This window comes from Diabrotica undecimpunctata, chromosome 1 (assembly GCF_040954645.1).
Source record: "Diabrotica undecimpunctata isolate CICGRU chromosome 1, icDiaUnde3, whole genome shotgun sequence".
NCBI classification, from domain to species: domain Eukaryota; kingdom Metazoa; phylum Arthropoda; class Insecta; order Coleoptera; family Chrysomelidae; genus Diabrotica; species Diabrotica undecimpunctata.
Window position 1 is genome coordinate 30,741,197 of NC_092803.1, and position 21,696 is coordinate 30,762,892.

Here is a 21,696-nt window from a genome sequence, read left to right on the forward strand (position 1 = left end):
TCGTACTGGAGATCTTCTTCTGAATCTTTTACTCGCTACGTTACCTTCAACTATCATTCGCTCGTCTTCACATCCTCCACTGTTAGTAATAACGGAGCCTAAGTAAACAAATTGCCTGACCACTTCGTAAATTGTCGTGATTCTGATCTCTGCCTGCTTGTTTCTGATTCTATCGATGAATATTACTTTGGTTTTCAGCATCATCAATTAGCTTATATTTGTCCACTGCTGAACGTAGGCATTCCGTGAAATTTTCCACCTATTTTTATCTTGAGCTTCTTGCATCCAGTTTGTGGCGATGCGCTTGATATCATCCGTCCATCTAGTCGGTGGTCGTCCTTTGCTTCGATATGCCTCTTGCCTTGGTCGCCATTCCAGAATCTTTCTGGTCCATATATCATCCGTTAATCTAGCAACATGTCCGGCTCAAGCCCATTTAGCCATGTCTATTTTTTCAACTGCATCTGTGTTTTCAGCGTATTTATTTTCAAACAATATTTCAAACCCTATAACATAGGTTTTTGATTTTTCTTCCTCCTATCGTTGCTTCACCTTGCCATTCCTCAAAAAGTTGACGCATAATCTGTTTCCTATATATATTGAATAGAATAGGGGATATTTCGACAATTTGATAAATATTAAGAATATGTTCTCATGTTCCTCTACCTGGGACGAATCCACACTGTTCTTGGGGAATTTGTAGTAAAATAATTGATTTTAGTCTCTCATTGATAATGGTTAGAAGTACTTTGCTCGCGTATGATATCAATGCCACTGTACAGTAATTACTGCAATCTGTCGGTAACCCTTTTTTATATATGGGAGTAAACGTAAGTTTACCCCAGTCATTTGGCCACTCTCTGATATTTCAGATCTCATTGCAAATAAGAAGCATTACTTACGTCCCTAATTGTCCCATTTCTTTGAGTGTTTTAGCTGTTATTCCATCCTCTCCTTCTGCTTTTCAGAACTTTAACTTTTTAATTGCTGCTTTAATTTCTGATTGTCAATATTTGAGGTACTTTTTCATAACTTCTTTTCTCTGTATTATTGTCTGGTTCGTTATCAGAGAATAGTATTTCGCAATATTGTTTCCACACCTCTGCGCTACCGTCTGGGTTTGTTATGGTATTTCCACTATTATCTTTGATGATCTGTATCTGCGGTTAGAATTCTCTCGCTAGATACTTGATATTTGAGAAAAGTTTTATAGATTCTTGGCGGTCAGCATGTTCCTCTACTTAAGTTATTTCCTCTAGTCTATTATATTTTTAATATAATTATTTTTGCCCTTCTGCACAAGTGTTTTATAATTGTAGTTATGGTGCATATCTCTATTTGTTTTTGTTTTGAATTTGATGTGCTGTTTCTAAGTTTTCGTCTTTTTTCTACAAGATTGAGAGTCTCTTCAGTCATCCAATGTTTTTTTCTAGCTGTTTTGTTTTTGGGATTAATATTGTTGATGGCTTCAGTGATCTATTTCTTTGTGTATTCCCACGTTTTGTCAGGGTCTCCGGTAGTCACTAGTAGGTCAGCTTCTGCTAATGCTTCTCTAAACTTGATCATCATTGGTTCTTTTTTGGGACTGTTAGAGATGGTTTCATGTATCAGGTGGTAAGTTTCTTTTTCTGTATCTTCTGCAGCTTCAGATGTTCGCATATATACCTGTATTATATACATTTTGGCTGGTTTAGCGTTTAGAGCTATTTTGATTATTCGATCATTTACTGGAAGGTATTCATGTACATATTTTGCCCAATGTTTTTTAATTAATATTGCTACTCCTTTTGTCCTGATTTGTTAGCTCCTGACATAAAAACTTTGTAGTGAGTGGCCTCCCAATGTCCTTGGCGTTTCCAGTGTGTCTCAGATATCCCACAGATATCTATCCTTTCCTTGATCAGATTATTTTCTAATATATACAATTTACCTGGCTGTAGCAGCCCCCTAACATTCCATGTTGCGATGAAGTATTTTTTACGTAATGTTAAGTTTGATCTTCCAGTATCCCATTTTGCAGATATTACCTGGTCGTCTACAATCATCTGCCCCCTTGCCTATTTCACACCATTCGACCCGGAATCGATAAGGCGCCGGTTTATAACCGGATTGCAGACCACAGAATTTTATTGCTTAGTCGTCATTTCATAACGCTCTCTGGGAAGATAATCAGGTGGTTTCCCGTTGCCTGCGTGATCTCAGTCTTACAGCCAGTTAAACTAACATGTAGTTATCCCCTGTAAGTAATTTACACTAGACCTGTATGGATCATACAGCCCCAGTGCAATAATGACATAACTGCTGCCCTATGTCATGCCCTCAGTTCGAGGGCATTCGAGGCTATAGCCCATTTTTATTTAAGACTCCAAAAATCTTTAGAAGTATTTTTCTCTCAAAGATACCAAGTGGTCTTTCTAGTCGTTTTGGGATAAAGTTTATTAGATTGTTCTGAAAATTACGAATAGTTTGTTCTGTTTGCTATTGCTATACGTTTTGTTACTTTGTCCCTTGTCGTGTTAGTTGTGTTTAGTAGAGATCCAATATATTACGGTCCTAAGGAAGAAGGCATTATCTGCAAGTATTAAAATTTTTCAAAATTGCTCTTTAATAAAGATCCTTATATAATTATTAATATAAACAGTAAAAGTTACAAAACAGTAAGCGTTCCTTTCTTGGTGTGGTAAACTATTAAAATTGCAGAAACTCAACATGTTGTTAGCTATTTATTAGCTAAAAGGCAGTAAGTACCTTATACAAGCCCCAACAGAAAATGTTAATAGTGCTTTTTAGTCCAGCAACTGCTTGACCTTATCGCGACATGCCTCACCATAGTTCTAAGTGGCTGGGTGTAAACAAAGTGAAGCATAAAGAGTGAGTAAATTTCTTTCAGTTTACTCCAATTAGTCACTCTGTGTGTACATGTTTTTATTATTAATAAAGTTTACAGTACATTTATTTACTTAAAAAATTTTTAATATGTATGTATTATTATTAATTCCATTGTTAATAGTTTTATTATCATATATTATTTTGTTAACTTCTTCTTTTTCTTGTGCCACTCCTATCGGAGATTGGAAATCATCAAGGCTATCCTGACCTTGTTTACAGCTGACCTAAAGAGTTCATTAGTCGATTTTGTTAACAGTTAACCCAAAAATATTTAAAACCTGGTAACCTGTGTTAAGAAAATAATGCAAATGCTACAGACAATGGAAATTATAAATTAAAGTTCTGATAAGGAAACGCATGCACTGCAATTCTCCGAAATTGAAAATTCAGCTTTGCAAACTACACCCACCTTAACTAGTTTTCAGGCAGATTCTGATAACTAACTTAAAGACCTTGACCTTCTGCAGTCTAGTTTAAAAAGTAGCGTTGTATCAGAATAGGATAACAGTTTTAGAGCTACTAATAAGAGTTCTAACAATAAAAACGTAACTACAGCTGCATTCAGAGGTGCCATAGCTTCAACAAGTTCTGCCCTATCTTGCAGCGAAAATTCTGATGATACTAAAAAAAAACTAAGAAAGATAAATGATAACACACAACAAGAAAGAAAGAAGGAACATGCTCAGGAGCAAAGAGACAAATACTACATTCGACCTAGGTGATACGTGTGCCATAGGAAATCATTAAACATTGTTTAATGAGAATCAGTGGGTATCAATAAACAAGCAGTACTGGTCGATCAATTGGCTAGAGAGAAAAATTTTTGTTTCGCTGAATGTGACAGTTCGTAATATGAAAACAGGGTGCGGTAGTGTAAAAAGTACTCGAAAAAGAACATTTTATTATTTTTTCAAAAATAGTGGTAAAAAGCGAGAATTGTAAAAAAAAATTCTGTATGTATAATAAGGATTTTCTGGCTGAAAACGTTCAACACAACAACCACAAATCTTGTCAGAGCAGCATATGAAAACAGGGTGCGGTAGTGTAACAAAATTATATTTCTCCACTTTGGGCGCTACTGTAACAAATATAGTAGGCAGATCCCTTGGGACTATGTCCCTGATGTTATAAGATCTGTAGAGTAGTGTGAAGATAAGTTTGAAACTAAATTAAAATAAGAGTTGAAACTGAATGCAGTTAGGCTAGCTGGGTATGCTTGAGACTGGCCAGTTGATACTCAAGGTAGGGTTAGGCCTATTTGCATGCCCTGAGAAAACAGTAAAGAATAGAAAAGATGTATATTAACTAAGGAAATATAAGAATAACCAAAACGAACTAAGGGTAAGTACTGACAACAGGAATATATGAGAGAAGAATGATTTGGGCGCCAGGGAAGATGTTTACTGGACTCTTAGTCTAACAAACACTTCACCTAGTGACTTTATTGCTGCTGCTAACTATGTTTTCTGTAACTAGATATAACTTTATTAAAAAAAAGGTTGTTTAATAAAACAGATTATTACTTATAACCCAATTTAATAATAATAAAATAGAAAAACCTGTAAACCGTAATATACAATTTAACTTAAATACCCTATCATACAAAAAACCTATTGATCCCTATTTACAATATATTTACACACTCTAATATGCTAGAAAAGTAGGAACTTTTATTATGAAGTTTTATTCATGAATTAAAACAAAATTTACTACAACCAACCTATTTATATATATTAAAACAATTATTACCCTTCCCTATATTTAACACAATGTATCAGTTCGACAATTTCTAAGTTGATTCCAATCAGATAACCTGTAAATATATTTCAATTGGTCTATTCAGAAAGGAACAGATCCAAGATGAATCAGTGACGTTACCAGTAGGGCTGTAAAAATACAAAATGGACCTTTGTGCACAAATAACCTTACAAAGTGTATTAAAATCCACCCCTACCCTGTTATTACTAATACATATATATATTTAAAATATTTAATGACACAAAAAAAATAAGCAAATGATGTTAAGAAAAAAAATTGAATGTAAGATATATAATGATACGCAAATATGAATTATGAAAATTGACTAGGATTATTTTTAAGTTTTGGTTCGTTCACTCACTAAAGTTTAAACAATATTTAAGTAACTTATTTTTACGATATTACCAAACAGTAAAAAAAAACCTGTCTACTCTCAAGCCGAGAAGGTTCTTCTTCCGGACGCCTTACGCCGCCGGGACTCGTTCGGGTGAAAGCTGTAAGCCCACTGTTCTAGCACCAAACTGAACCGCTATTCCAATATTCGGGAAAAACCAAAAAAAACTCCAAACTAAACTCAACTGAAAGCTATTACCCCAAATCCAAAATAATGTTTATTGTATTGACTTTATATTCTTTCTTCCTCCAACGACTAAAATAAAATCAAAGAAGCTCTCATTAGCTTTATTCAGAGTTGATAAACAACAAGGCGGTTAGGACAAGAAAAACTAGTCAGAAGATGATAATTAGTGAAGGTTTCGTACACTTTTTGTGACCTTGGAAAATTAATCGAAAACTATGTATTAAAAAAAAAATGTTGGGAATTTACTATGAATATTTCACTGAAGAACTAAAATTTAACTTATCACGAATATATTATAGGCAAATAGTAATGAAGGATCTCCTTACATTACCGAATTGCTTGGATATTGATGAGAACGTGTACTTAGGAGAATTTCTAACAGAAAGAATTCTGAACGTGATTTGACTAATATAATTAAGGTAAAATTATTGAATAAATGATTTTAATATGAAACTAATAATGGTTAATAAAATGATGTACTTTAATTAAAATGAAACTCACCCAACGCAACAATATTTCAACAATTGAACCAAAATCTTCTTTTTCCAAAACTTCTAATATAAAAAAAAAAACGCCTTCTTTAACTTAATATCACCTCTGAATAACTTAAATTTCTTTTCTGATAACTTGAGCCATGTGGCGTTGGTCGTTGAAAGATCACTCTTCTGACCCGTTCGAAGGTTGGATATAAAGTGAGCTCTTCCACTTTTAAAATCGTCGGCTTCCGTCAGTTCCAAGTTAAGCGGAAGCGGCGGTAAGCAGTTTGACCAATTGATAAACAATTGATAATACGATTACATGTATAGTTGGTTGTATACCTTACAGGCAGAATTAAGTTATTTTAAATTTCTCAGTAACGATAAAGTAATCTTATCGTTACATTCTCCCTTTACTTGGAGAAAAAAAATTGACCTAAGAACAATTTTTTTTTCTGTGTAACTATAGATATTCAAGACCAATCATATACTGTGGGATCCATCACAGACGTGAACAAAATAGCCAATAATATAGCGTGTCCAGGACACCACACTAGCTAACATATGAAATGCACAGAATCTTCCATCCGTGACTGACATTCTAAAAACCAAAATTGTGTTCAAGTTGATTAAGTAGATTTAAATAAACCCCAAATTATTGTCAACAAGAACACTATACCAATCATATACATGAATACAAAACTTGCTAATATATAACCGAATATACCAAATAACTTCCACACATTTGCATTTAACTCGACCGATTATACTTAACCACAGATTATGAGTCATGCAAGAGGGGTAGTTCTAATATACAATATACTAAATATGACACAAGCACTCATGCCCACAAGTTATAGTATGTTTATTAAAACCTTATACTAAATAACTAATAAAAATACAAATCTTCAAAATAATTGACGAATGGGATGAACGATACAAAATTGATCCATCCATGGACATCAGATTTATTTTAGAGCATATCCAAGGTGAAGCAATCAGTAGATTTCGTAACCAATTCGCAATAAACCAAAATATGGACCGTAATATAAAACCACACTAGATATAAGAGTTACTGAGGAAAAATGATCGTAGCATGCATTTTATCCTAAATTGATCCGACAATGGACAACAGATTTATATTGGCATATCCAATGTGAAACAATCAGGCAAATTCATGGGTCATCACCACAACCTAATAATCATTATACTCTATAGATGCTAAATATTTGGTACCATGAAACTGAACCATTGGAACGAAATAACAGACTAAGTGTCTGCAGCATATGTGAATTGATCTGATTCCAGTCATGAGTAGATAGGTATAATAAGGGATACTTAGTCAGTATACAACATAATCAAGAATCTACTAACGACTCAACCTGACTAGGCCGAACATCCGGAAGAATCCCAAATCATCTTCCTAGGACTCCCTTTCGTGTCATTGAAGGTTACCAAATTCCAGACCACATTGTATCCCTATCAAGTTCCACAACCTACGATGGATTACACCCCAAATTAAGCTCATCATCTGTTATGCATCAGATTCAAGATAAGATCTACACAAGAATGACAAACTTATTTTAGTAAGGTATTCCAACACAAATATTAGTAATATATGAACTAATAGATGAACCGTTGAGTTTCACATATAAGAGTAATACAACAGGAAGAAAGTGTACCAAATTAAAGAACTGACATAACGAAATGGAGTTAACTAATTTCTGGAATTCTCTAACTATAGCTGTAGCTACAACAGATTTATAAGAATAGCCAGAAAAAGGCAACCAAATATCACTAAATCATCGCTAATACAATACCTCAAGACATCATAAATGGATAACTCTTATAAATATTCAATCAAAGAAGTACTAGAGAACAAGGAAGTCAATTTCTTAAGAAACTGCAGATTAGGGTATGTTCACTAGTTACTTGTATCTATATAACAGAACATTGATCCTGACTCCTAATTACATATAAAAACAAAATGAGTTCCCAGGAAAGCTGATGCTAAACACAATATTCAATTGTTGAATACAAAAGATATATTCTAATAAGGCTGAGATCTAAGAGGTTACCATTTGTATCAGCACAACTAGATAATAAAGCTACAAAGGGTAGACAATATATGTATAATAGAAGTGAGATTAAAATTAAGACTATGTTTCAACAGAATAATACTTCTGAATTGTAATACTAGAATGTTTAGTACATCCTTCAATAATGATGATGATGATTAAACATTCTATCATAGAGATTCAGCATTTAAATTGATTAAGGTCTGATAGATATAACCAGGCAATTGTGAGCCCTGAAATCTGCTTCCTATCAGGTCCGCACTATTGATAGTAACACAAGTTTCGAACCCACGTATTTGCATAGCCATGCGAGGCAAACCAATTTCATAAGAAATGTTAGATACAAAAAAAAAATAACAAAAGGTTACATAATAATTCGGCGTAACTTTTATCTCAACTAACTTCATTGAATTTTTAACGAATGAAGTCTAACTTAGGAATCACACTGTATACTAAAATTGTATTATCTAAAACAAATGACGCGATAACTTCTTTAGACCAAATGGTAACTAATGTATCAAAGAATATTACTAAGTATTTTAACAATTTTCCTGTAGGAACTACCAAACACAACCTCAGGATCAAATAAACCAAATCTAAACATATACATGTATTTATGTATACCAATATGCAGCAATGACACATATAAACATAATAAGGTACGAAGAGTTGACAGTTCTACACCAGTTTGATTTACCAAAAAAAAATTTGCTGTACCTACTTCAATATTATAACTAATAACAACAAAGCTAAATTTAGTATGGGAAGCTAAAACTATTATATAATAGATAAACCATATTGTCTATCTGGTGACTAAAATCAAAATCCAATCATTTACCTATTCATTAAAAAATCAAGTATTACCAAAATTTAGAAAGAGGAATTAACCTAATCAATCCTGTCAGGTTAATCTTCTTCTGACGATGAAGAGTCTAAGTCATTGACAGTGTTATCTGGTAATAAGTCCTTTATATGAAATCGACCAAGACGTTTGTTGGACAAACTATCTTTCAATTCATATATTAAAGGAGATATTACTTTACTGACAATACATGGGACGTATTTTTGACAAAATTTGGCAGAAACAGCATCACCTTTACTAGACTTAACAAAATTACGTTTTAATACCCGATCACCAACAAAGAATCGCAAATCTCTTTTCCTCAAGTTATACTGACCCTGTGACTTAAGGTAAGAAGTTTTTAATTTCTTCCTGATGTCTGCAAATATTGGAGGTAGAGTCTGTATATCATCTAAACGATGAAGTTTATCTGATATTTGAGGTAGATTTGTGGAATTTCCTGAAACTAAACCAAAATAATCACCAGATAAGGCAACATTTCGACCAAAATTTAAATAAGCTGGGGAACACTGCGTAACTTCATGAACAGAAGTTCTTATGGCTTGAGCTATGGAGTGAATATATTGATCCCAAGCTCTGTGGTCTTGGTATGTATATGATCTTAGGGCTGTAACAATACTGCGGTTTACACGCTCACTATGATTAGCTTGCGGATGGTACGCAGCGTTATAAAAGATCTTCTGAACTTTGTATTTAGTTAGAAGGTCTTTAAAAGCCTTAGCTACAAATTGAGGACCATTGTCACAAGAGACAATTTGGGGAACACCAAATAACAAAAAGACTTGCTCCTCCAAATATTTCACAATGGCAGGAACTGTGGCATTACGAAGAGGAAAAACTAATGGAAATTTAGTGAAGTAATCCACGACCACCAAACAATAGGTATTGCCCTTATAACTACGAGGGTATGGTCCAATTAAATCCATAGATACCATCTGCCATGGGAAGTCAATGTTCCTAAAAGAACCCATTAATCCAGCTTGTGGCTTATTACTTGGCTTGCATGTAGCGCAAACTTTGCATCTAGAAATATATTTCTTAATACAGTTGCGCATACCAGGCCAATAATATAGCTCCGCTATCCTACTAAATGTTTTAAAGGAACCAAAGTGACCAGATGTCACATTATCATGAAAAGTACGAAGAATTTCATCCCTATTTGCGGTTGGGACGACAATTTTCCAATCCGACATATTAGTCAAGGCTTCAATTGGACTAACAACATGTTTATAAAGGATATTATGTTCCACTTTAAAATCAGGGTACTGACCAGGATTCTGAGTAACATTCTCCAACATTTTATGGTACCACGCATCCGGAACTAAAGTGGATACGTCAAGAAGATTGACATCAAATGTTCGAGACAAAGCATCAGCTACTACAACACCATTTGCCTTACGGTGGACAATGTTATAGTCAAACGCTGATAACTTACAAATCCAGCGGGACAACCGTTGGGACGGGTTACGCATAGAATGCATCCACAACAACGAACTATGGTCAGTGATCAAAGTACACTTACGACCTTCTAAATAATACCTGAAGGCCTCCAAGCCATGAATTATAGCAAGGAGTTCCCGCTCAGTAGTGGAGTAATTTTTCTGGGCCTTATTGAGCTTCTTACTAGTGTACGCTATGGGGTGCTCAGAACCATCTTTCATCTGAAAGAGGACACCACCTGAAGCAGTATTAGAACAATCTGTCATGAGGTAAAAGTGTTCACTGAAATCAGGAGAAGTCATGACAGGAGCACTGGTAAGAGCTTCTTTAATACGATGAAAAGCATCATCAGCCTCAGGATTCCAGGTAATAGTCTGACCCTTTTTCCTATTCTTAAGGAGGTCAGTAAGAGGTGATAATAAAGTGGAATAAAAACGTACAAACCTTCGATAGTACCCACACATACCCAAGATCCTACGTAACTGAGTAGTTGTTTTAGGTATGGGGAAGTCCTTGATAGCGGTTACCTTGTCAGGATCTGTCCTCAAACCTTGACTATCAACAACATATCCCAGGAATTTGAGATTAGGACGACAAAAATTACATTTATCCAAGTTGACAGTGAGATTAGCCTCTTTAAGGCGTGAAAATAACTTCTCTAATATTTCAATATGCGAAGTAAAATCAGGAGTAACAACTAAAATATCATCTAAATAATAAAATACAAATGGTTCAAGTTGTGGACCAATAACTAAGTCCATTAAACGACACATCGTCTGAGGAGCTGAAACTAGACTAAAAGGCATCGTGACAAATTGAAATAATCCTTTACCACTAACAGCGAAAGCAGTATATTTCTTACTCTCTTCACTCAAAGGAATTTGTAAGAAGGCCTTGGATAAGTCAATGGAAGAGATGTATTTCGCATTCTGGAGTTTGCTTAATATAACATCTATTCGAGGGATAGGATAAGCGTCCCTATTCGATGTGATACTGTTTAATTTACGACCATCAAAACAAATTCTGAATGATCCATCCTTCTTCTTTGTAAGCCACAGAGGACTACAATATGAAGAGGTAGAAGGTTCGATAATGTTTAAGGAGAGCATTGAATCGATTTCTTTACCTAAATCTGCTTGCCATGCTTGAGGTATGGGATATTGATACTGTCTGAAAGGAGTTGAAGTTTTCACTTCAATAGTATGAGACATTAAATGTGTACGGCCTAATTTATCTTTAGACGAAATAGATGAAAATTTAGAGATAATATCCTCTAACTGTTTTTGTTCCATTCCAGACAAACTAGAAAATTCACGAATAACACTTACAGTTGATAAATTAAAGGAAGAAATAGAGAACGAAAAGTCCGAACAATTTAATGTGCTATTAAATGCATTTAAAAAATCCATGCCAAGAATTATAGAATTTTGCACGGAAGGTATAATATAAAAGGTAATAGTTTTGCGAATATTTGCAACTAAAATTTCAGTTTCAAATTTACCTGTGATCGACTGAATGGTACCATCTGCAGTAGAGACTTGCAGGGAAGAAATAGGTATAATATTAATATTAGTGTTTTCTAACAGTTGTAATGAATAGGAACCTATTAAAGAAATGTTAGAGCCACTATCTAATAGAGCCAAACAAGAATGTCCTAATATCTTAATTTCAAGATAAGGTCGGTTATCATTATGTTTTCTGACTAATAAAGAATTAATATCAAAATCTAAAATATTATATTGGCCATCCAAATTATAAAATGGTACTAACTTAGACATATTATCATTGCCAACAAATTTACAAACTGGTGTAGAAAATGGAACTGTTTCCCTGTGCTGATTATGTTCATTACTAAAATTATGACTTACGACTGGTAGAGATAATCTAAGGTCAAGCAAACAGCTCGAGTTAACCGCAGTGTGGTTGACAGTTACTTTTTTGCTTGCTTTGGTTTTTGTTTGTTGTGCTTTGGTTGGTGAGTGTTTTTCCTTTCTTGAGTGGGTGATTTCGAAGTGCTGGGGAGTATTGGACCTGTGGTTTCGTTTATTGTTGTGTTTGTAGTCCCTGATGGGGTTGTAGACTGAGGAACGCTCAGGGGACGAGCCTCTGTCCGCTCGTTTCCCGAACACTTAAAACAGTTACGTTTGAGTGTGTTGTCTCTACCACAACCGTGACAGAAAACACGTGTACGAGGTGTCACGCACTCATAAAATGCATGGCCAGGCTCACGACAATTCCAACAAGTCAAAGACGAATTCACCACAGACACATTCTGTGTATGAGTTTTGGGTTGCCAAGAACGATTTCTAGGGAAACTTAAGTTAAATGAAGGACCAGAAGTAGGTCGAGACGTCCTTGCAGAAGAAGAAGACCAAGATAGAGTTTCCTCTAAACGTTTACACTTCTCCGTGATATCCTCGATACTCTGAATGTCCATTAAAGCTAATTGCTGATGGTAAAAAGGCAACAGACACTTAAGAATGATCTTTATTTTGGCAAAGTCGGATAGAGGAGTCTCAAGTCGACTACACATGCCCAAAATGGTGTTAATAAACATTGTGACAGGTTCGTTTGGCTTTTGTTTACGGTTTTTGATTTCGTCTAGGAGATCATCTTGGAAAGAATAAGGCAGAAAATCAGATTTTAATTTCTGAGCCAACTCAGACCAAGTGGAAAAGCTATGACGGTTGTTCATAAACCAAGTAAACGCAGGACCTGTAAATAATTCAGCAGAAGCTGCAAAAAGATCATCCTCACTCACACCTCTTGAAATACGAAGACATTCCACTCTCTCCAAAAAGGTAATGACTTCATCATGATGACCTTGACCAGAAAACAAAATTCCCCACTTATGTACCTGAATTGGTTTAGGGTGTGAAAACGAATTAGCTGCATGAACAGAAGAGATAGAAGTGGAAGTGGCTGCCGGATTTACTCGAGAATCAAGTTCACCTTCTAAACTAAGAATTCTAATGGAAATAGAGCGCTTGAAAATTTGTTGCTCCTCATCTGAGCAAGATAGTAAATGTGCACGACCAGAGATATGAGTAAGACGAGAAATTAACCTGGAATACATGCTATCATGGACAGTCCCTCTAAAATCGGATATCCTCTGAGCCAGGTCCTCCAACGTCTGGTTTATCTCCTGTTGTTGTTCCAGAAAAGGAATATCTACAGAAGAAATTTGTCGAAAGCTCCTATTTCCTTGCTCTTGTTTCAAGGCACCGCGCAATAATTGGTGTTTTTTCTCAACCTTGGTAGACTCTTCAAAGGGAATTCCCCTTATCCTCAGCTCATAATCCACTTCCTTAACTAATAAATGCTCAGCCTTAAAGGTACACATGATGAAAGAGAGGAAGAAAAAAAAAATATCACCAACAAACCAAAATCAACAATGTGTTTAACCAAATGTAATTAATAAAGGTGTACCTATACCTTTAAATATAAATATATTTAAAATAATTTAAAGTTGGTTTGAGAGATCAAATGACAATAAGTAAATTGAACTTATTTTTATATATAGTATGCAATAATTGACCAAAAAAAAATATATATTATATAGTGTGATCGCACCTAAACAAAACCACTATTGGCAAATAACAATGTAAATAGTAATACAATAAATTATTCAATATTTCTCAACAAATGTACAGGTATCACTAACCCGATCAAACCAGAAATGTCAAACCAATATAATTATGAAAAATATTATACTAAATGAAGGTTTACAATTAGTTATTAATTTAAAGTTAACAAAACCACCAACACAGCAATATAAGACACTATTCAATATTTCTGAGATACTGTAGCAAAGAACACTGGATCTAAATAACTATAAAATATGCAAAAATAGACAAACAAACTAGAAACAGTTTAAAAAAAGAGACAAATGAATTAAGGAATACTATCTTACTGAAAATCTGGGCTCCACGTTGGACTACGCCACTGTAACAAAATTATATTTCTCCACTTTGGGCGCTACTGTAACAAATATAGTAGGCAGATCCCTTGGGACTATGTCCCTGATGTTATAAGATCTGTAGAGTAGTGTGAAGATAAGTTTGAAACTAAATTAAAATAAGAGTTGAAACTGAATGCAGTTAGGCTAGCTGGGTATGCTTGAGACTGGCCAGTTGATACTCAAGGTAGGGTTAGGCCTATTTGCATGCCCTGAGAAAACAGTAAAGAATAGAAAAGATGTATATTAACTAAGGAAATATAAGAATAACCAAAACGAACTAAGGGTAAGTACTGACAACAGGAATATATGAGAGAAGAATGATTTGGGCGCCAGGGAAGATGTTTACTGGACTCTTAGTCTAACAAACACTTCACCTAGTGACTTTATTGCTGCTGCTAACTATGTTTTCTGTAACTAGATATAACTTTATTAAAAAAAGGTTGTTTAATAAAACAGATTATTACTTATAACCCAATTTAATAATAATAAAATAGAAAAACCTGTAAACCGTAATATACAATTTAACTTAAATACCCTATCATACAAAAAACCTATTGATCCCTATTTACAATATATTTACACACTCTAATATGCTAGAAAAGTAGGAACTTTTATTATGAAGTTTTATTCATGAATTAAAACAAAATTTACTACAACCAACCTATTTATATATATTAAAACAATTATTACCCTTCCCTATATTTAACACAATGTATCAGTTCGACAATTTCTAAGTTGATTCCAATCAGATAACCTGTAAATATATTTCAATTGGTCTATTCAGAAAGGAACAGATCCAAGATGAATCAGTGACGTTACCAGTAGGGCTGTAAAAATACAAAATGGACCTTTGTGCACAAATGACCTTACAAAGTGTATTAAAATCCACCCCTACCCTGTTATTACTAATACATATATATATTTAAAATATTTAATGACACAAAAAAAATAAGCAAATGATGTTAAGAAAAAAAATTGAATGTAAGATATATAATGATACGCAAATATGAATTATGAAAATTGACTAGGATTATTTTTAAGTTTTGGTTCGTTCACTCACTAAAGTTTAAACAATATTTAAGTAACTTATTTTTACGATATTACCAAACAGTAAAAAAAAACCTGTCTACTCTCAAGCCGAGAAGGTTCTTCTTCCGGACGCCTTACGCCGCCGGGACTCGTTCGGGTGAAAGCTGTAAGCCCACTGTTCTAGCACCAAACTGAACCGCTATTCCAATATTCGGGAAAAACCAAAAAAAACTCCAAACTAAACTCAACTGAAAGCTATTACCCCAAATCCAAAATAATGTTTATTGTATTGACTTTATATTCTTTCTTCCTCCAACGACTAAAATAAAATCAAAGAAGCTCTCATTAGCTTTATTCAGAGTTGATAAACAACAAGGCGGTTAGGACAAGAAAAACTAGTCAGAAGATGATAATTAGTGAAGGTTTCGTACACTTTTTGTGACCTTGGAAAATTAATCGAAAACTATGTATTAAAAAAAAAATGTTGGGAATTTACTATGAATATTTCACTGAAGAACTAAAATTTAACTTATCACGAATATATTATAGGCAAATAGTAATGAAGGATCTCCTTACATTACCGAATTGCTTGGATATTGATGAGAACGTGTACTTAGGAGAATTTCTAACAGAAAGAATTCTGAACGTGATTTGACTAATATAATTAAGGTAAAATTATTGAATAAATGATTTTAATATGAAACTAATAATGGTTAAAAAAATGATGTACTTTAATTAAAATGAAACTCACCCAACGCAACAATATATCAACAATTGAACCAAAATCTTCTTTTTCCAAAACTTCTAATATAAAAAAAAAAACGCCTTCTTTAACTTAATATCACCTCTGAATAACTTAAATTTCTTTTCTGATAACTTGAGCCATGTGGCGTTGGTCGTTGAAAGATCACTCTTCTGACCCGTTCGAAGGTTGGATATAAAGTGAGCTCTTCCACTTTTAAAATCGTCGGCTTCCGTCAGTTCCAAGTTAAGCGGAAGCGGCGGTAAGCAGTTTGACCAATTGATAAACAATTGATAATACGATTACATGTATAGTTGGTTGTATACCTTACAGGCAGAATTAAGTTATTTTAAATTTCTCAGTAACGATAAAGTAATCTTATCGTTACAGTAGTGTAGAAAGTACTCGAAAAAGGACATTTTATTATTTTTTCCAAAATAATGGTAAAAAGCAAGAATTGTAAAAAAAAAATCTGTATATATAATAAGGATTTTCTGGCTGAAAACGTGGTTCAACACAACAACCACAAATCTTGTCAGAGCAGCAACTTGCAAAATACAGATTGCCGTAATGGTCGCCAACATCCGAAATGGATAGGCACCACAACAAGAAGAAGAATGGTATCCGCAGAAAGTAAAACATTTGGATTCAAGAATTTCTAGACGACAGATACATTAGGGTTCGTGTTGGGGAAAACTACTCACTGTATAAGCCGGTGAAGACTGGAGTCACACAAGGATCAGTAGACCGCTAGTTTTTTGTATCTATACTAGTGATCATCCGCTCATTGTATATAATAAGATTTTTATTCAATTATTAACAAACATGTTTTTCAACACAGTCTTGAAGCTATATTCAAATGGTCCTCAAAATTTTTATTTTCGCTTAACATTGAAAAATACGTTTTTTAACATATCCGCAAAAATAACCCATCACTACCGTACTTTATTAATGAACATCACTTAAACTCGTTAACCGTTTACAACGATGTCGCAATAATCATAATTAGTGACTTAAATTGGTCTGATCATATAGTGTTGATGTGTAAATGTGCAAACTTAAAACTGCTTTTGGTCCTTAAATGTTTTACACGTTTATCTCTAACCTTTATGAGTATACTTTAATCAATATACGTCTGACCTATTCTTGAGTTTGCCGGGCCAGTGTGGAGTCCAGATCTGTAAAGTCACAAGACTAGCCTACGGCCGTGTAAGACCTAATTATGAAGATAGATTATCCATGGTTCACCTTACGATATTCGAGCAGCGACGTCTTCAAGGTGACCTGATTATGTCCTTCCGTATTTTAAAATATAATTTTGGGAACCTAAACACCCTATTTTTTACTTTAAAACAAGACAGAAAGTGGTCATCGTTACAAATTAAAAAGGGAACAGACTACTGCAAGGGCCAGGGTGAACATTTTGCCCAATAGAATATTTAATGTTTGGAACAATTTAAATCAAGACACCATATCGGCAACTAGTGTTAACAGACTTAATAGTTTATTATTTCGTTTACAGGACTGCGTTATTTTAGGACCGCCTTATTTATTTATTGTTTTATAATTTTGTATGATGTAACTTTATAAGCTATGAAACGGAAGACATTTGACCAATGCGTTCTTCCTATTATGATATACGGAGCAGAAACTCTCACGATCACAAAAACAACAGCACTAAAAATGCGAGTGGCACAAAGGCGCATGGAAAGATCAATTTTTGGCGTGACCAAAAAAGAGAAAATAAGGAATCAAGACTTAAGGAAAAGAACGGGTATCAGTGATGTCGTCGAACGTATAGCCAAGCTGAAATGGAATTGGGCAGGTCACATAGCGAGACTGAAAGACACAAGATGGACCAGAAAACTAATTGACTGGCACCCACGAGAAGACAAACGCCCAGCAGTGGACAAAAGAGGTTGAATGATAATGATGATGAACTTTATAATTGGTATTAGTTTTATAAGGATATTTTTCTTTCTTTGTTGGGCATAATAGGAGCTCACTTCTCGGTCCTTATTTGTTTTGAGATAATAATAATAATATCAATAAATAAGTTAAATTATTATTTAAGTGATAAGTTTATATAATAATAAAAATATATTATATAAATATTTTTATTACAAGAGCTAATTCATTAGCTGATTAAGATATTAATCAAATGTTAGTATTGTTTTTCTCGTTTGTGATAATATTACCTTTGCCGTAGCTAAAAAGTCAAGTACTTTGTTTAATATAAAAGCAAAACATGTAGCAGGCAAGTTATATGTATAAAAAAAATGACTAAGATCATATTATTTCTAGTGCTTGGTGTGATAGTGGCTGCGAGTGCCATACCCTTTAACTCAACAGATGTCGGTGCAGGTTGTACCATATCGAACATAGAAGAGGTGAACAACGTGGTAAAAAATTGTAAGAATATCGTAGTCAGCAATCTTTACGTACCTGCTGGTAAAAAATTAGAGCTTAGTCTTCAGACTGGGACCGTTTTACAATTCCAAGGAACTACTACTTTCCAACATAATAACTGGGAGGGTCCTCTAGTTGAAATCACTGGAAGCAACCTTCATATTTCTGGAGCAGGTGCAGTTCTAGATGGTCTTGGTGCTCAATATTGGGATGGATATGGAGATCAAGGTGCAGTAAAACCTAAATTCTTTAAAATCAGAACAACTGGATCTACGTTTGATAATATCCATCTTCTTAACTGCCCTAGGCAATGCGTATCCATCTCCAGCTCTAAACAAACAACTCTTACTAACTTTAATATAGATGTTTCTGCCGGAGATATAACCCACCTTGCAACAAACACAGATGGTTTCGATTTATCTGACAGCGAAGGGATCACAATTGAAAATTCAGTAGTTCGTAACCAAGACGACTGCGTTGCTGTTAATTCTGGTAAGAACTACCGTTTTAATAAACTGAACTGTAATGGAGGTCATGGACTGAGTTTATCAGTAGGCATGAGTAAAAACGACTCCCCCAGAAACCATGTGGAGGATGTTACTTTCTCAAACTGTATAGTAAGTAATTCATTAAATGGAATACACATTAAAACACATACCGATGCCGGGAAAGGATATATTAATGGTGTTACATACAGAAATATTATACTAAGAGATATTACCAATTACGGAATAAATGTACAGCAAGATTATCAGGGAGGTCATTCTACAGGTTACCCAACGAGTAATATTCCAATTAATGGTTTAAATCTTGAGGGTGTAACTGGATCTTTAAAATCAGGTCAGCCTGTCTACATATATTGCGGTAACAATGCTTGTTTTAACTTTAATTGGTCTGGTGTTTCGATAAATGGAGGAAACAAACAGAGCAGCTGTAACTTTCATCCTAATGGCTACTATTGCTGATTATCTGATATTTTATTTGTAATTTTTATATTTATATTTTAATAAAGAGTTATATCTTTTGTGCTTCTTTATTCCACCACATATACCTACAAGGAAAGGTTAAAAAAAATTTCAATTGAAAAGTGTACAAGGTTATTAATAAAGATTAAATATATATATATATATATATATATATATATATATATATATATATATATATATATATATATATATATATATATATATATATATTGACTTCTCGGGATACTGTTTTTTAAATTTATTTTTCTATTTTACATTTTCGTTTCTTTCTTTTTTATAAAGATTTTGAATGGTACTAATTGTCTCTTATTTGTCTCTTATTTAGTTTGTGACTAACTTGTGCTAGTCGTATAATTGACTTGGCCTTCCTGATATAGAATTATTGACGTGTATTTCACAGCTCAAAGAACTTTTTTCGTCCGATCTCTCATTTTTCGTCTATGTTTTTTTTTGACGATCAACTGCAGAGAACCATATTAATTATTTCTAAAACCATTGCCAAAATAGGCTGCCTTTCTCCAATAAACTTTTAATAATAGTTTCTCAAATTTATTCATTTTTTTCAATACTCGATCATTTGATATTCTCTTAATCGATCGTATTTTCAATAACCTCCAATACAATCACATCTCAAAGAATTTAGATGTGACGTGGTTTCGCATTTAGCGTCCATCTCTCAACTCTGTATAACAGTATAAACTATGGAGCATTTAAGGACACACCATGAATTATAGAATAGTATTTGACTTGGTATCTATTCCAAAATACTGCGTTTATTTTGAAGAACCTTTTTTTGTGGCTATAGCACTCATCTATGTACCCAGTTACGTTTTGAGAAATCATCATCATTGGTGCTACAGCCCTATAAAAGAGCCTCGACCTTCCCAATTCTACTACGCCAGTCAGTTCTATCCATTGCCACCTGTTTCCAGTTTGCTGCGCCTATTTGTCTACCATCCTCATCTACACCATCTTTTCATCTGAGTTTTGGCCTACACCTACTTTTACTTCCCACAGGTTGTGACATAAGGTTTCTTATAGGAGGGTTGTTCTGCTGTGATCTTGCCAGATGTCCTGACCATCTTAGTCTTCCTATTTTTATAAAGGATACTACGATTTTTATTATAGATACTATTACCACCAAACATATAAAATCCACAAGGAATCTACATTCCTGTAGTTGGATGTATACCATATATTAAAAAATTTATTAAAATCCTTTGTAAAATGTATATATTTAAAAACCCAAACGGGCTATGTTAGACAAAACGTTTTCGGAATCCATAATTCCATCATCAGTGTCTAGGAGTACATGAATGTAGCCACTAAATATATGGGTAAAAATCCGTTAAAAATAATTATTTACATTTGGTTTACAGTATTTCTTATAAAATGTGGGATTAGGTAACATATGACTTCACGATAAAGTTGCTAGTCCTGAGACGGTGTGTCTACGAGGACTTTATGGAAGAAACTTTATGGAAATTGCTCAGCATTGTATGATCTCAATAGTTTTATCTCAAAGTCAATAAAAGACAAAGAGATAGCAATATTAGCTCTTTTGAATAATAAATGGACATTTAATAATGTTATCACTAGACTTCGGCAAATATGCATATTGCATATTTTGCATATTGTGCATATTTTATGCAAATATTTCATATTTTGGCATATTTGTATAAAAGTTTGCATAAAGTGCATAAAAGTTCAGATTTTTATACTGTATTTGAAAATTTTTAAACATACCAATTTATTTCAATTCTTGTATAAAATTTTGTAGTCATTTTAATTAAGAAATGATCTAAGTACGTAATCTCTACAGGTACAAAACATTTACAATTTCAAAGAAGATCAATTTAAGTAGCCCTCAACATTCTTAGAAAGTCTCGGTCACTGAGACATTCAGTTATTGGATAATCGCTAAGGGTTCGCTCATTTGCATTTTATGATCTAATCCCCAAATCTATCTACAGTTTATTGTATCTTAACAGCAGATAAACGGCTAATAGTTTTGTTCCTAATTTAGGGATTTTCCAAAATCTCCCAGTTTATTGGATTAGGTACCTAAACATTTCTAATTTGATGCTCAGATTTGTAAATCATTTTGTTTTGATATTCAAAGCGTAAACACTCGTTGTGCGTAACAAAAAGGAAGATTGTGATTTTATAATGCCTAGAACAACCAGTGCTTCAACTTGGATTAAACCTATTTAAATATTTCGGAAACAATTAATTTAGAACCAAATGTTTTGGTTAGTTTGAAAAATGCTCCCGTTACATCAGTTGATGTTGAACGAAGTTTTTTTATATATAAATATATGTACTCAGACAGAAGCCACAAGTTTTTGTTAGAAAATTTTGAACACCACTTGATCATTTATTGTTACCATAATTCTAAATAAATTTATTCATACTTAAAAATTATGTAGTTACTTAAAATAAATGTAAATCTTAATGAATAGTAGGAAATATTTAGTTATGTACAC

The 21,696-nt window shown here is 33.7% G+C and overlaps 1 protein-coding gene across 1 annotated transcript; it reads left to right on the forward strand.

The window, feature by feature from the left end:
* Positions 1-18,046: 18,046 nt before the first annotated feature.
* On the forward strand, positions 18,047-19,248 carry LOC140447489 (polygalacturonase-like). The gene has a single exon (XM_072540174.1). It carries the CDS (start codon positions 18,095-18,097, stop codon positions 19,187-19,189), a length of 1,095 nt encoding a protein of 364 aa, XP_072396275.1. The 5' UTR covers positions 18,047-18,094; the 3' UTR covers positions 19,190-19,248.
* Positions 19,249-21,696: the final 2,448 nt, after the last annotated feature.

Excerpts from the sequence above, each read along its gene's own strand:
- LOC140447489 (XM_072540174.1), top strand. The coding sequence starts at position 18,095 with ATGACTAAGATCATATTATTTCTAGTGCTTGGTGTGATAGTGGCTGCG.